Raw genomic sequence first — 16,037 nt, 5'->3', positions numbered from 1 at the left:
CCTCTCTCCAGTGCCTGGCTTGAGGCCAGGATAGGCGTTTGGTTCCCGGGGATGAGAGTCACACCAGGGGCTGCTGTAAGTTGGGGAGGGAGCCAGGCCCCCTCCCTTTCCCATGAGAATCTTTTATTTGCCCCAGTGGAGGAGGGGTGGGCATGGGGTGTTAAATAAGAACTGGAAAAGGTGGGGACGCTGTACAGAGGAGCCCAGGAAAGGGGCTAGTGGGTGGGTGGCAGTTCAGTGCACCTGAGGCTGGGGGTGCCCATGGCAGAGCCCTCCTGGTGGCTCAGGGGGTGGGCCCAGCTTCTCTGCTTCCTGTTCCACCGACTGGCTTCCATATGCACTGTCCTCCTTCACCTCTGCTGAGGGAGTGGACACGGACAAGGGCATGGGGGGAAGAGTCAAGGCCTCAGTACCTCCCCCCTTCCAGGCCCAGATCCACCTTCCAGGAGGGACCCTTTACCTGTGCTAGGCAGCTTCTCTCGTGTCTCAGGACCCCTCAGCAGCCTCACTCCCTCCTCCAGGCCCATGTCAGACAGGGCATCCAGCAAGCCCGCCAAATCCCCACCAGCCAGCTGAGAAGGAAGAGGCGTGAGACCAGAGTTATAGTTAGGGTGTGGGGTCCCCAAGGAAGCACCAGGATCTGGGGCTGGGAAGGGGAGTCAGGGACGGGTGCCCACTGACCTTGTAACTGCGCAGGAGGCTGCCGCTGGGTGAGGCTGTCTTTCGATATGTGTCCACCAGACTGCGCAGCCCCAGCCGTTCTGCCAGCTCTGCCCAGCTGCCCTGGGCTCCTGGCCTGTCTAGCAGATGCTCCAGGTTCTGTAGAACTGTATCCTCAAGTGGCATCTCTGGACCTAAGGGGGACACACACATAAACACGTTAGTTACCCCAAGGGATGGGCACAAACACAGATACCTGGATACCGTCTTTCTCTTGTGGTAACCTGACAGACAAGGCAGGCAGGGCCACTGGGGCCCATGGATGGAGGACGGGGATGGAGAAGGGGAGACCTCCTTCCGCAGTCCTAAAGGAGAAGAGACCTCTGTAAGCAGGGGTCTGGGGTCTGGCAGTGGGTGGGGAGATCTCACCTGCAGGGCTAGGCGGGGTCAGCGGGGGCGCCATGGTGTCCTGAGCAGCATTTAGCAGCAAGGTCTTCACCTGGGGAAGACAGCCTCAGCCTTGACTACCTCCCATCACAGTACTTTAAGCCCAGGTACCAGATACTCAGGATCCCATCTATAAGCCCAGATGCCCCATTCCCTGGTACTTTTGGTTCCATGCTGGCCTCACCTTGCTGCTGCGAGTGAGGTCAAGAGGTGTGTGGCCCCGGAAGCTGCCTTTGGTGTCCCTCTCAGGGCCCTCGGAATCTGAGTCACTACCAGAGGTTGGGGGCGAAGGCAGTGGGCACAGGGGCTCCTCGTTCTCTGCATGGATGTCGGCACCTGGGGTGAAAGGCAGTCATGGGCAGTTTCAAGAGAAGTCCACATTAAGGACTGCAAACTGGGGAGAATGAGGCACCCCTTTTCTTCCCCCCATCCCTGTTCGTATGCCCTTGATGGTGAGACTAACCAGCCTTCAGAAGGAGGCGGGTGAGGGTCGGGGATCCCAGTCCAGCTGCCAGGTGTAGGGGTGTGTTTCCCGCAAAGGTGCGGGCATTGACGTTGGCACGGAGCTGTGGAGTGCAAGGGAGTGGTTGATCACAGCACCGACTGACTGGCTTCTCCTCCCCCCATACCTTCACCACCATGGTCTCTCCATAACCTTTGGCCCCACACCTTTCATAATCCTCAGTCCCACCTTGGTGACTAGATGGGTGACCAACCCCAGCTCCTCCATCTCTGTGGCTAGATGCAAGGCTGTTCGGCCCCCCTGCCGCTCTGCAGCTTCCACTTCAGCCCCGTTGTCCACTAGCAGATCCAGGCATTCAGGGCTTCGGGCACGGACAGCCAGGTGTACTGGGTACAGTCCTAGTGACATAGGATACTTAAGTTTGCAGCTGTGTCCCCAATGTGGCCACTGGGTCAGCCGACCTTGACACCGCATATCTGCTCTAGGCATTCACCAGGTACCCTCCCTGGCCTCCACCCCTGCTTGTTGGTCCAGATGAGGTAATGAACTCACCTTCGAAGTCCGGCATGTGCAACAGTTGGGGCATGGTGGGAACCCCACTCCGCAGCAGGGCGCGCAGCAGGTCTGGGGCGCTGGCACCTGCTCGAAGTGCCAGGTGCACTGCTGAATCTCCATGCCTATCCAGCAGTGCTGGGTCTGCACCCACCTGCAGCAGGAAGCTCACCACGCTCGTCTGCCCCGTGATGACTGCCAAGTGCAGGGGCGTCTGGGGAGGCAGGCAGAATGAGCCAGGCCTGCTCCTGGCCAAGCCCCACCTGACTTCCAACCCCTGCCCCCTAGCCACAAGATGTCCCTCACCTGGTGCAGGTGGTTGGTGAGGTTAACAACGCCAAGGTGTCGGGCATGGTAGATGACATGCGCTATCTGCTCAATGACGCTGGTCTGCCCGTGGATGATGGCCAAGTGCAGCGGCCTGGGGGTTGGGGAGTGAGACTCTGGCTAAGCAAGACGAGCCACTCAGTATCCTCCACTCTTAAAATCCCACCACCACCATAGTCTTCCTCCTGGGCCAACCCAGCCGTCTCCAAGAGCATAGCTACATCTGAACTGAATCCATCTGAACACCTTTTGCGGTAAGTACGTACTATTACTGTGCCCCTTTAACAGTGGACAAAACTGAAGTCCTCTGTGCAGAAGTTAAGTATCTTGAACAGAACTAGTACATGCTGATGTCGGACTTGAAACGAAGTCTGTCCAACTCCCGAGCCCCGGTTTTTACAGGTCCCTTTCCCACCCCACCCCCCGCTTCCACCAGCGTGGATCCCGCCCGCCGTCCTGCCCACCGTCCCGCCCACCTACGTGTCTCCGTTCTCGTCCTGCGCCGTCAGCAGGTGGCGCTGTCCCGCCAGGAGCGCGCGGGCATCCGCCGTGACGCCGTAGTCGAGTAAGGCTCGGGCGCTGCGTTGCGCCAGGCTGAACAGGCGCGCGTTGTATTCCCGAGCTGGGGGTGACAAGGGGCGTGGGCGCGAGCTAGGTCCCCGCCCACAGCGTCCGAACTCCCCGAGATCCTCGAGGCCATACCTCGATGCAGAAGCTCCGGGGTCGGCTGCTCGCGCTGAGGGATCCCGCGGTGCGCGCTCGGCTCTGCGGCTTCCTCCCCAGCATCCACGTTAGGCGCCTCGGCGGCCATCTGCGCCCCGCCCCCGCCTCCCGGGTAGCAGCCCATTGGGGCCGCGCCGGACTGGTAGGGGCTGTAGGCCAGGGACGAGGGGAAGAAGCCGAGACTGCCTCCTGTGGACACAGGCAGGATGGTGGGGAGGGAGCACCAGAAAGACTCTTTCAGATCTCTGCCCCCACAACTTCCCTCCCCTTAACCCCTCCTCTCCTCCATCCCCCTTCCTGCTCCCAGCGCCACCTCACCTCCTCCTCCAGCTCCTCCATAGCCCCCTGCCGAGCCCCCAGAGCCTCCACCCATGTGGGAGCCACCCCCAAAGGGCTGGGAGAAGGTGGGCAAGGCTTTCCTCCGTTTCCGCTGCACCTCTTCCTTGTCTGGGAGCAGAGGGAAATGAGATGTTAAAAACCTCAACTCACGCCCCGCCTCCAGGGCCCTGTCCCGCGTTTGGTAATGGCCTTTCCCCTAAAAGCCCTCAGGCTGGCTCTTGGGACCACCTCTTCCTGGGACCTTCCCTACTCCTGATTTGACTCAGGAGTCCCCTGATCTAGTTCTTGGGACCCTCCAGCCCATCCCCCATCCTCCAGCCCGCCCTGGGATCTTCAGCCCAGCTCCACCTTCCACCAGAGGATAATAGGTGAACTGTTTGGAGTCAGAGACATCCCCCCCACGCTTGCGTTTCAGTTGCAGGAACACGGTTACAGGACGCTCAATCTTCATCTTGTGATAGGGAGGCGTCCGAAACACAATGGCATACTGGGGGGAAGGAGGACATAAGTGTCAATGAGGCCTTGGCCTAGTTTGGGCCCAGGCCCAGCGCTGGCTCCAAGGTACCTGTTTATGAACATCTGTGGGAGAGAAGTCCCCAAAGGCCTGCCATCCATTCTCATCATCCTCGTAGAAGCGAACTTCAATGTCATCTACAAGGAAAATTGGAAGTTTGGCCACAGCTCCTAGTAAATCTCCAGGGCCATTTGCCCTGAATCTGTTCCAGTCCCCAAGCTTGACCCCCAGTGTCCCTAGCTCCCAGCGTGGGCTCCAGCCTCACCTTTCTGCACCTTGTCACAAAGCAGATAAACCTCATCTCCACCCCGCACAGAGCCAGCTGTCTTGTCCATTCGAGAAATCTTCAGGTTTGAGGCTCCAGGAGACTCTATGGAGGTGGGATATCAATTATGTGAGATGATATAATAGTCGTGGTCCCATTTATGGAGCCAGGTTGCTTTGTATCATTTGGACAATGCCAAGAAGTACAGGAAGTGCTAGTATCTTTGTTTACACAAGACAGAAACCATATTCAAGAGAGGGGAAATGATTTGCTCAGGATCACTCAGTTTATTCATGGTGGGGCCAAGTTCAAACCCAGGCCTATCCTACTCCACAGCTTGAGGCTGCCCTCCATACTCCCTCTGGCACCCTGGGTAGTCAGGATACTCACTGCTGTCATGGATGGGTTGGGAGATAACTGGCTTCAGGGGCAGAGAGAAGGAGCCGTCACTGGCTCGAAGGAAGGCAGAAAAGCGCAGCCGCACAATGCTCAAATCCATCACCTTCTTCAGCTCCTTAGCCTCCTGCTCCAGCTCCCGACGCTCAGCCTCTGGGTATTGGGCACACATGTGACCCCTGGACTCCTCCTCCTCCTCTACTCTTCCCTTCCATGACCACCTCCCTTGACTCCCTCCATCTCCCCCATACCTGTAAGGCCCTGAGGCCTGGAGCGAAGCCGCTGCCTCTGAAGTTTTTGTATCATAATCTCCATCATGTTCTTCTTGGTCACATGCAGGACACCCAAGTTATTAAATCTGGGTGGGGGAGGGAGGGAGTCAGAGGCCTTGCAGGCAGTTCTTTTCTCTTGAGGCACCCTCCCCACTGCCAGGACTCAGCTCAGCCCTACTTCTCTACGAAGCTTTTCTAGTTTTTACTTGGGGCTTTGGGTTCTGGGGCCAGCTGCAGTCTCTCCCCTTGGTCAGACACTAAGCTCACAGAGGTGGGCCAGGGCCTAGGACTGGGACAAGCAATGAGGGGGCATGCCATTGGGAGCCAAGGGTATGGGGCACCTACTGGGCAGTCATGTCCTTGGGCCCCACAGACACTGCGCAGACCCCCAGCTCCGAGCACTGCTTGCCCACCAGGCTGTGGGCATGAGCACGAGGCGGGTCACTGTGTGTTACCAGGTCCACCTCGATCTTCGCTGGTCCCTCATAGTTACAGATCTGCGAGGGGTGAGGGCTGTCAGTAATGTTTATGGACATTGTCCACGAGTCACCCCTGCCCCCCCCCAGCACCATCCAGGCTCACCTTGACAGTGGGATAAGTCTTCCGGCCCTTCTCACTAGAGGCACCTGGCAGTCCTCCATGGGAAGGGCCTTCGCAGCCATATCGAAATCGGAAGCCTCGCTGAAGGTGCCAGGGCAGAGTGACATTGTGACCATGAGGCCCCCAAACCCCCCTCCCCTGCTACCAGCCAGCAGTGACCATAATAATTGCATGTATCTATTCTGAATTCACAACCATACCGCTGTGATCAGCAGCAACCAACCACCTCAACCCAAGTGGGTCTGTGGTCACCATGGCCACCCAACTATCCCACTTGCCCCCAAAGCTGAAACCATTCCATGCCATCTCTTTCACTCACCTGCTTAGGCTGTTCCACGATCACCAGGTAGGGGCCATCAGCTGGGGACAGAGGGACTTTGTTGAGCCAGGACTTCTGAGTCCATTCCCAAGGCAGAGGGCACATGTTCTTCCCTCCAAGACAAGGGGAGGTCGGGGGACTTACTAACCTGTCTCTGGGGCCGGCTCCTTGGGCTCCACAATGGACGGGTTGAATTTGAAATCATCATATTCGATGATGCCGGGCAGACTCTGCTGTGGAGACAGACTGGGGTAGCATCTGATTCTGAGCCACTCTCGGGGCCCTCCAGCTCTCAGCTCTCCAAGCCCTCCATAATCACTCCTCCTCCCCAGGCCCATAAAAGAAAACTCCTATTGGAAGCAGTTTGCAGACAGAGATAACTGACAGGCAGGCTGAGATAATCTAAGGACATTACAGGTGCAGGGGAATAGAGGGGACTCAGGCAGACAAGCAGACAGGCACAGGGGGCAACCGGCCGGCTTTGGGGCCAGGCAAAGTGACTCACTGGGTCGTAGCAACTGTCCATGTCTCTGGGCTAGGCCGGCCCAGCTCTGTCCGGTGGCTCCGGCCGGCCGGGTGCTGTTTCCCCGGAGTTTCAGGCGCCCGCCTTAGGTGGGGAGGAGTGGAGGGGGTTGGGAGAGAAAGATCAGGACGGGAGTTGGGGGGAAAGGGGGGGCCTGGATTTAGGGGAGGGTCTGATCTCCAGCCACCCGTCCGGGTGTGGCGGGCAAGATCCGGTGGAGGGCAAGATCCGGAGCTGGGCTGGGCCGGGGAAGGGGCAGGAAAGTTAGAACAGCTTAGGAAAGTCCCGAAAATACCAGGGGGAGGCGGGGCCGGAGGGGGCGGGCCTGGAAATGACGCACTGGCCACGCCCCCGAGACGGGAGGGGCTCAAGGTCTCAGTTGGCTTGCTAGCGCCCGCAGCGTCTCCGCGAAGTCGAGGGGCTACCAGATGCTGGGAAGGTCCCGCGGGGCTGGGCACCCCTTCCTCCTCCCTCCAGGGCAGGCGCCGGGGACGGGAGGGTCTTTCAAAGCTGGGGGAGGCTCCTAGTACGGGGTCAGGTCCGCCTCCTTCCCCTCCCCCGTCCTGGAGCAACCTTGGGATTTTCTACCCCGAGTGAGGCCACGGCTGAATCACCCTGGGGGCTTTTGGGGGGACATTCCTGCAGTAGGAAGGCCTACTCCCCGAAGGCCTGTAGGTGGGGGCTCTTCCCAGTGAGGGGCCCCGGGGCTCTGCCCGGATAACTGGTCTCTGGGGCCCTGGGGCGGGGGAAGGAAAGGGTCTCCTCCTTGGGATGGGCTCCCCTGTTACCCCTCCCGGAAACATCTCAACAGCCGTTAATTCCCACACTGCACCTACTCTGGCTGCCTACGCCCTACGCCCCAGTCCCAAAGCCGTGTGTAATACATGTATGCATCTGCATCATAGGTGTACAAGTGTGTTTCGGCCCATGTGCTTGCGTGTTGTGTGTTCATGGCTTGAACATGCGTATACAGGTGAGTGTCCTTAAACTTCTCAGTGCGGAAACATCTGAGCATGTATGTAAGAGCACAGGTGAACACATCTTCGAGTTTGTGCGTGAAGGGTATGGGTCCAGGCACCTGTGCACGGGTGTGCGTGTTTTGCGGGTCCTTGTGTGAGCGAGTCTGCATGGATAGTGCTGTGCACACGCCGGCATATGTGAAGGTGTAACAAACGGCCCGCCTGTCTTTATACAAGGACATCAGTGTGTATGCGTGTATCTTGATCGTGTGCGTGCTCTCTGTGAGTGTGCAGACGCCTCTCTTCAGCCCTGGGGCTCGGTCAGCTAAGGGTCCTCCTCCCGCCCTTCCCCGTGTCCTGCCACCCAGGGGTCTGAACCCGGCCACTCACCGCTGCGGCGGCTCAGGTTCCGGATTCTCTCCCGGCCCGACCCACCCCGGACGGGTCGCGACACCTTTCCAGCTACCAGGACTCCAGCCGGGAAAGCCCCTTTTCCGCCCCCAGGAGGGGGGAATTCCCGTGACGTTTCCGTGCGTCACTCCCCCTGCCGTTTTTCATTGGCTGAAAGTTTAACTCCGGACTCGAGTAACCAATCGCAAGTGACTCAGGCGCGCCCCTTAGAGGGGAAATATTTGCTCAGCGCGCGAAGCGAGAGTGAGGATGGCCCTCAATCAGGTGTGAGTTTTGTCCTAGGGACCAGCCTGCTGCGGGATCCGCTGACCCAGCGCCATTCCCCAGCCGAGGACCGCGGCTCCGGTCTCCTCTCTTACCCTGGCCTGTCCCAGCCGGCTGGCAGCCCCTGCTGCTACTCAGCTTATGTTGCATCTAATGCTTGGCCACCTCAGAAGCCGGGGAATCCCAAGGGGAAGCTGGAGGGACCCAGCCCTCTGGTCCCTCGCTTCGAGCGGGGGCCCCGCTGCCGGGAAGAGTTAGGGGAAGAGGAAGGAAGTTGATTTGCAGTTGGTGCCAGAGCGCCATCTGGTGGCCGCTCTGGAGCCTCGAGGAGACTCCGTAATCTCAGTCTTCCCTGGAAGAGGCAATCTGGACCTAAAACTTGTTCTATAAAGTTTTTTTTTTGGCGGGGTGGGGGGCAAACTTTCAGACCTGATCAGGAGCTCCGCGTTGGGTAAGAGAAACGAGGTGTTTATCTGGGAGACTCAGGCCTTGTTCATCATTCACAGAGATTTGGAATATCAGAATAGAAAAGCCATCCAAAATTAGTTCAAACTTCGCCAGAGTAGAAAATTATCTTTTGTACTGTTTGCAGTGTCTGCTATTCCCTCCTCATCCATCTTACTGCTTCCTCCCTCCCCCTTGATAACCACAGGTCTGATCTCTATGTCTGTGAGTCTGTTTTTGTTTTGTAGATATTTGCCATATTTTAGATTCCACGTAATTGATGTCATATGGTATTTGTCTTTCTCTTTCTGACTTACTTCACTTAGTATAAGAATTTCTAGTTGCATCCATGTTGCTGCAAATGGTATTATTTCGTTCTCTTTTATGGCTGAGTAGTATTTCATTGTATATATGCACCACATCTTAATCCATCCATGTCGATGGACACTTTGGTTGTTTCCACGTCTTGGCTATTGTGAATAGTACTGCAATGAACCTAGGGGTGCATGTATCTTTTATTTTTTTATATGCATGTATCTTTTTGAATGAAAACTTTGTCTGGATATATGCCCAGGAGTGGGATTGCTGGATCATATGGGAGTTCTGTATTTAGTTTTCTGAGGAACCTCCATACTGTTTTCCATAGTGGTTGTAACAATTTATATTCCTACCAAAGGTGTAGGAGGGTTCCCTTTTCTCCACATCACCTCCAGCATTTACTATTTGTAGACTTATTAATGATGGCCATTCTGACCGGTGTGAGGTGGTACCTCATTGTAGTTTTGATTTACATTTCTCTAATAATTAGCAATGTTGAGCATCTTTTCACATGCCTATTGAAAGACATCCATATGGCTTCTTTGGAGAAATGTCTGTTTAGGTCTTCTGCCCATTTTTCGATTGAGTTTGTTTTGTTTTGTTTTTTGTTATTGAATTGTATGAGCTGTTTGTATATTTTGAAAATTAAGCCATTGTCAATCACATCATTTGCAAATATTTTCTCCCATTCTATGGGTTGTTTTTTTCATTTTGTTTATGGTTTCCTTTGCTGTGCAAAAGTTTGTAAGTTTGGTAAGGTCCTATTTCTTTATTTCTGCTTTTATTTCTACTGCCTGGGGATACTGACCTAAGAAAACATTGGTATGGTTTATGTCAGAGAATGTTGTACCTGTGGTCTCTTCTAGGTGTTTTGTGGTGACATGTCTTATGTTTAAGTCTTTTTTTTTTCTTTTCTAGGGCCACACATGAGGCATATGGAGGTTCCCAGGCTAGGGGTCAAATCGGAGCTGTAGCCGCTGGCCTATGCCACAGCCACAGCAATGCTGGATCTGAGCCACATCTTCGACCTACACCACAGCTCACAGAAATGCCAGATCCTTAACCCACTGAGCAAGGCCAGGGATTGAACCTGTGTCCTCATGGATGCTAGACAGATTCATTTCCTCTGAGCCACGATGGGAACTCCTTATATTTATGTCTTCTTTTTTTTTTTTTTTTTGGTTATACCTGTGGTATCTGAAAGTTCCTGGGCGAAGGATTGAATCCACACCACAGCAGTGACCTGAGACACAAGGGAATTTCTTTAAGCCATTTTGAGTTTATTTTTGTGCATGGTATGAGGGTGTGTTCTAGTTTCATTGATTTACATGCAGCTGTACAACTTTCCCAGCACCACTTGCTGAAGAGACTGTCTTTTCCCCATTGTAAAGTCTTGCCTCCTTTGTCGAAGATTCATTGACCATTGGTGTCTGGGTTTATTTCTGGGCTCTATATTCCATTCTCTTGATCCATATGTCTGTCTTTGTACCAGTTCCACACTGTGTTGATTACTGTAGCTTTATTGTATTGTCTGAAGTCTGAAGGTTATGCCTCCTGTTTTGTTCTTTTTCTTCAGGGTAACTTTGACAATTCTGGGCCTTTTATGGTTCCACATAAATTTTAGGATTTTTTCATTCTATTTTTGTGAAAAATGTCATGGGTAATTTGATGGGGGTAGCATTAACTCCGTAGATTGCCTTGGGTTGTATGGCCATTTAACAATATTAATTCTTCCAATCCAAGAGCATGGGATATCTTTGCATTTCTTTGAATCATCTTCAATATACCTTATTAAACGTTTTGTACTCTCAGCATGTTAAGTCTTTCAACTCCTTGGTGAAGTTTATTCCTAAGTATTTTTTAAAATTTAAATTTAAATTAAATTTAATTTTTTTGGCCATGCCTACAGCATGTGGAAGTTACTGGGCTAGTGTTAAAACCCATGCCATAGCAGTGACTCGAGCTGCTGCAGTGACAACATTGGATCCTTAACCCACTGTGCCACAAGGGAACTCTTGGTTGAGTTTTTATTGTCATTTGCCTTAAGGTATATATATAGTTTTTGTCTTTTGTCTATTTAGAGCTGTACCCACAGCATCTGGAGGTTCAGGCTAGGGGTCAAATCAGAGCTACAGCTTCCGGCCTATGCCATAGCCACAGCCACAGCAACACTGGATCCAAGCTGTGTCTGTGACCTACACCACACTCATGGCAATGCTGGATCCTTAACACACTGAGCGAAGATAGGAATCAAACACACATCCTCATGGATGCTAGTTGGGTTCGTTAACCACTAAGCCACGAAGGGAACTACCTCAAGATATTTTCAAGTTTCTTCTTTAATTTCATCATTGACCCATTGGTATTTTAGTAGCATCTTGTTTAGTCTTCATGTAAGTGTGTTTTTTTTTTCCCCTCATTTCTTTTTTCGTTTTTTTTTGGGGGGGGGCATGTCGATGGCATATGGAAGTTCCTGGGCCAGGGATTGAATCTGAGTCAGAGCTAGACTCTATGCCAGAGTTGTGGCAATGGCTGCAGCAATGTCATATCCTTAAGCCACTGTGCCACAGCAGAAACTCCTGTCATTTCTTTTTCTGTGGCTGAGTTCTAGTTTCATGCCTTTGTGGTCAGAAAAGAAACTTGAAATAATTTCTTTTTTTTTAAGTAATTCATTTTTTAAAATTATAGTTGATTTAAAATGTCCTGTCAATTTTTGCTATACAGCAAAGTGACCCAGTTTCTTTTTCTCATATTAACCTCCATCATGTTCCATCACAAGGGATTAGATATTGTTCCCTTTGCTATACAGAGGATCTCATTGCTTATCCACTCCAAATGCAATCATTTGCATCTACTAACCCCAAACTCCCAGTCCATCCCACTCCCTCCCTGTCCCCCTTGGCAATCACAAGTCTTTTCTCCATGTCCATGAGTTTATTTTCTGTGGATAGGTTCATTTGTGCCATTTATTAGATTCCAGATATAAATGATATCATATGGTATTTGTCTTCTGCCCATTTTTCAATTGGATTCCTTGTGTTTTTTGTTTGTTTGTTTGTTTTTTGTCTTTTTGCCATTTCTTGGGCCACTCCTGCAGCATATGGAGGTTCCCAGGCTAGGGGTCGAATCGCAGCCATAGCTGCTGGCTTCCACCACAGCCACAGCAACGCCAGATCCGAGCCGCGTCTGTGACCTACACCACAGCTCACGGCAATGCCGGATCGTTAACCCACTGAGCAAGGGCAGGGATCGAACCTGCAACCTCGTGGTTCCCAATCAGATTCGTTAACCCCTGCGCCACCACGGGAACTCCTGGATTCCTTGTTTTTTTTTAACTATTGAGTTGTATTTGTTGTCTCTATATTTTGAAGATTAAGCACTTGCCAGTTGCATCATTTGAAACTATTTTCTCCCATTCCATAGGTTGTCTTTTTTTTTTGTTTGTTTTTTTTTTTTTTTTTTTTTTTTTTTTACGGTTTCCTTTGCTGTGCAAAGGCTTGTAAGTTTGATTAGGGCCCCTTGGTTTATTTTTGTTTTTATTTCTATTGCTTTGGGAGACTGACCTAAGAAAACATTTGTATGGTTGATGTCCGAGAATGTTTTGCCTATGTTCTCTTCTAGGAGTTTAATGGTGTCTTGTCTTGTCTTATGTTTAAGTCTTTAAGCCATTTTGAGTTTATTTTTGTGCATGGTGTGAAAGTGTGTTCTAATTGTTAAAAATTTTTCTGTCCTTTTGCCATTTCTTGGGCCGCTCCCGCGGCATATGGAGGTTCCCAGGCTAGGGGTCGAATCGGAGCTGTAGCTGCCAGCCTACGCCAGAGCCACAGCAACGCTGGATCCTTAACCCACTGAGCAAGGGCAGGGATCGAACCCACAATCTCATGGTTCCTAGTCGGATTCGTTAACCACTGCGCCACGACGGGAACTCCGTGAAAGTGTGTTCTAGTTTCATTGATTTGCATGCAGCTGTCCAGTTTTTCCAGCACTACTTGCTGAAGAGACCGTCTTTTTCCCATTGTATATTCTCACCTCCTTTATTGAAGATTAATTGACCGTAGGTGTTTGGGTTTTTTTCTGGATTCTCTATTCTGTTCCATTGGTCTGTATGTCTGTTTTTGTACCAGTACCACACTGTCTTGATAGCTGTGGCTTTGTAATATTGCCTAAAGTCTGGGAGAGTTATGCCTCCTACTTGATTTTTGTTCCTCAGGATTTTTGGCAATTCTGGGTCTTTTATGTTTCCATATAGATTTTTGGATTGCTTGTTCTAGTTCTGTGAAAAATCTCGTGGGTAATTTGATAGGGATTTCATTGAATCTGTAGATAGCTTTGGGTAGTATGGCCATTTTAATGATATTAATTCTTCCAATCCAGGAGCATGGAATATCTTTCCACTTCTTTGAATACTCTTTAATTTCCTTGATTAATATTTTATAGTTCTCAGCATATAAGGTTTATTCCTTAGGTATTAATTTTCGGGGGTGCAATTTTAAAAGGTATCGTATTTTTATATTCCTTTTCTAATATTTCATTTTTAGTGTACAGAAATGCAACTGGTTTCTGAATGTTAATCTTGTATCCTGTTCTTTTGCTGAATTTGTTGATCAGTTCGAGTAGTTTTTGTGTGTAGTCCTTAGGGTTTTCTACATGTAGTATCACGTCATCTGTATAGAGTCCCAGTTTTACCTCTTCTCTTCCAGTTTGGATACCTTTTATTTCTTTTGTTTGTCTAATTTCTGTGGGTAGGACTTCCAATACTGTGTTGAATAAAAGTGGTGAGAGTGGGCATCCTTATTTTATTCCAGATTTTAGTGGGAAGGCCTTCAGCTTTTCGCTGTGAATATTATATTGGCGGTGGATTTGTCATAAATAGCTTTTATAATGTTAAGGTATGTTCCTCTATACCCACTTTGGTAAGAGATGTTATCATGAATGTATTTGGATTTTGTCAAATGCTTTTTCTGCATCTATTGAGATGATCATGTGGTTTTTGACTTATCTTTTGTTAATGTGGTGTATGATGTTGATTGATTTGCATATGTTGAACCATCCTTGTGAACCTGGGATGAATCCCACTTGGTCGTGGTGTATGATCTTTTTTATATGTTGTTGGGTTTGGTTGGCTAAAATTTTGTTGAGAATCTTTGCGTCTATATTCATCAAAGATATTGGCCTATAGATTTCTTTTTTGGTGATATCTTTGTCCGGTTTTGGTGTTAGGATGGTGGTGCCTTCATAGAATATCTTTGGGAGTGTTCTTTCTTCTTTGACCTTTTAGAAAATTTTAAGGAGGATGGATATAATTTCCTCTTTGTATGTTTGGTAGAATTCACCTGTGAAGCTATCTGGTCCTGGACTTTTGTTTGTAGGGAGTGTTTTTTTTTTTTAAATTTTTTTATCCTTTTAGGGCTGCACCCTAAAGGGTGTAGCTTGTATATAGTGCTTCAGTGAACATCGGGGTACATGTATCTTCCTGAGCCATGGTTTGCTCTGGATAGATGCCTAGGAGTGGGATTGCTGGATCAAATGCTAATTCTATTTTAATTTTATTTATTTATTTATTTTTGCTTTTTAGGGCCACAGCTGTGGCATATGGAGGTTCCCAGGCTAGGGGTCCAATCAGAGCTGTGGCTGCCAGTCTACACCTCAGCCATAGCGATGTGGGATCCGAGCCTCATCTGTGACCTACACCATAGCTCATGGCAACGCCAGACCCTTAACCCACTGAGTGAGGCCAAGGACGGAACCCTCGTCCTCATGGTTGCTAGTTGGGTTTGTTAACCACTCAGCTACAATGGGAACTCCTGCTAATTCTATTTTTAATTTTTTGAGGACTCTCCATACTGTTTTCCATAGTTGCTGCACCAATTTACATCCCCACTAACAGTGTAAGAGGGTTCCCTTTTCTCCATACCCTCTCCATCATTTATTGTTTGTAGACTTTTTTCTTTTTTATTGTTTGTAGACTTTTTGATGATGGCCACTCTGGCTGGTGTATTGTGGTACTTCATAGTAGTTTTAATTTGCATTATTCTAGTAATTAGTGATGTTGAACATCTTTTCATGTGTTTTTTGCCCATCCATAAGTCTTCTTTGGAGAATTATCTGTTTAGGTCTTCTGCCCACTTTTTGATGGGGTTGTTTGTTTTTTTGGTATTAAGCTACAGATGGTGTTTATATATTTTGGAGATTAATCCCATGTCAGTTGCTTCATTTGCAAATATTCACTCCCATTCTGTGGGTTGTCTTTTTGTTTTGTTTAGGGCTTCCTTTGGTGTGCAAAAACTTTTATGTTTAATTAGGTCCCATTTGTTTATTTTTGTTTTTATTATCATTACTCTAGGAGGTGGATCTGAGAAGATATTGCTGTGGTTTATGTCAGAGAGTGTTCGGCCTATATTTTCTTCCAAGAGTTTTGTAGTATCCAGTCTTATATTTAGGTCTTTAATCCATTTTGAGTTTATTTTTGTGTATGGTGTTAGGGAGTGTTCTTTTTTTATTTTATTTGTTTATTTATTTATTTCTATTACTCAATTTATCACATTTGTAGTTGTACAGTCATCATCACAATCCAATTTTATAGGATTTCCATCCCACAACCCCAGCACATCCCCCCCACTCCCCAAACTGTCTCCTTTGGAGACCATAAGTTTTTCAAAATCTGTGAGTCAGTATCTGTTCTGCAAAGAAGTTCATTCTGTCCTTTTTTCAGATTCCACATGTCAGTGAAAGCATTTAATATTGGTGTCTCATTGTATGGCTGACTTCACTTAGCATGATAATTTCTAGGTCCATCCATGTTGCTAAAAATGCATGTATTTCATTCCTTTTAAGGGCTGAGTAATATTCCATTGTGTATATGTACCACATCTTCTTGATCCACTCCTCTGTCAGTGGACATTTAGGTTGCTTCCATGTCTTGACTATTGAAAATAGTGGTGCAGTGAACATCAGAGTACATGTATCTTTGCAAGTCATGGTTTTCTCTGGGTAGATGTCCTGGAGTGGGATTGCTGGATCAAATGGTAGTTCTATTTTGAGTTTTCTGAGGAATGTCCATACTGTTTTCCACAGTGGTTGCACCAATTTACAATCCCACCAGCAGTGTAATAGGGTTCTTTTTCTCCACACCCTCTCCAGCACTTATTGTTTGTAGACTTTTTGATGATGGCCATCCTGGCTGGTGTAAGGTGGTACCTCAGAGTGATTTTGATGTGCATTTCTCTAATAACGAGTGATGT

At 49.4% G+C, this 16,037-nt stretch overlaps 2 protein-coding genes across 13 annotated transcripts in view; one reads left to right on the top strand and one right to left on the bottom strand.

The window, feature by feature from the left end:
- The window catches only part of PCGF6 (polycomb group ring finger 6), a 1,082,924-nt gene that overhangs the window by 873,216 nt on the left and 193,671 nt on the right, over nucleotides 1-16,037 (top strand). The window lies entirely within an intron of this gene.
- NFKB2 (nuclear factor kappa B subunit 2) lies at nucleotides 77-8,290 on the bottom strand. 12 transcript variants are annotated; one of them, XM_084995285.1, is made up of 23 exons: nucleotides 8,130-8,290; nucleotides 6,383-6,484; nucleotides 6,026-6,110; nucleotides 5,878-5,918; nucleotides 5,541-5,639; nucleotides 5,304-5,455; nucleotides 4,938-5,044; nucleotides 4,681-4,839; nucleotides 4,291-4,395; nucleotides 4,077-4,162; nucleotides 3,860-3,998; nucleotides 3,491-3,619; nucleotides 3,152-3,361; nucleotides 2,930-3,071; nucleotides 2,429-2,543; nucleotides 2,123-2,336; nucleotides 1,799-1,968; nucleotides 1,571-1,673; nucleotides 1,292-1,443; nucleotides 1,090-1,159; nucleotides 682-854; nucleotides 461-572; nucleotides 77-356 (listed from the first exon to the last, which is right to left on the bottom strand). In XM_084995285.1, exons 2-23 carry the CDS (start codon nucleotides 6,401-6,403, stop codon nucleotides 235-237), a joined length of 2,706 nt encoding a protein of 901 aa, XP_084851411.1. In that variant the 5' UTR covers nucleotides 6,404-6,484; nucleotides 8,130-8,290; the 3' UTR covers nucleotides 77-234. The 12 variants fall into 12 exon arrangements, with proteins under 12 accessions (XP_084851411.1, XP_084851414.1, XP_084851413.1 ...); XM_084995288.1 differs by having other exon boundaries at nucleotides 6,026-6,107; nucleotides 8,130-8,289; XM_084995287.1 differs by having other exon boundaries at nucleotides 77-359; nucleotides 6,026-6,107; nucleotides 8,130-8,280.

Source organism: Sus scrofa, chromosome 14 (genome assembly GCF_054392235.1).
Source record: "Sus scrofa isolate SSC_HxYL_T2T_F1_AM1 chromosome 14, Sscrofa_HxYL_maternal_Yorkshire_Landrace_v2.0, whole genome shotgun sequence".
Classification (NCBI taxonomy): domain Eukaryota; kingdom Metazoa; phylum Chordata; class Mammalia; order Artiodactyla; family Suidae; genus Sus; species Sus scrofa.
The sequence above is the reverse complement of the archived record's forward strand: the minus strand, read 5'-3'. Positions and strand labels throughout refer to the sequence as shown.

Excerpts from the sequence above, each read along its gene's own strand:
- NFKB2 (XM_084995284.1), bottom strand. The coding sequence starts at position 6,403 with ATGGACAGTTGCTACGACCCA. Across the intron at positions 5,456-5,540 it reads AGACTTATCCCACTGTCAAG|ATCTGTAACTATGAGGGACC; the intron begins GTGAGCCTGGAT and ends CACCCCTCGCAG. Across the intron at positions 4,840-4,937 it reads CAGGCCTCAGGGCCTTACAG|AGGCTGAGCGTCGGGAGCTG; the intron begins GTATGGGGGAGA and ends CCCAATACCCAG.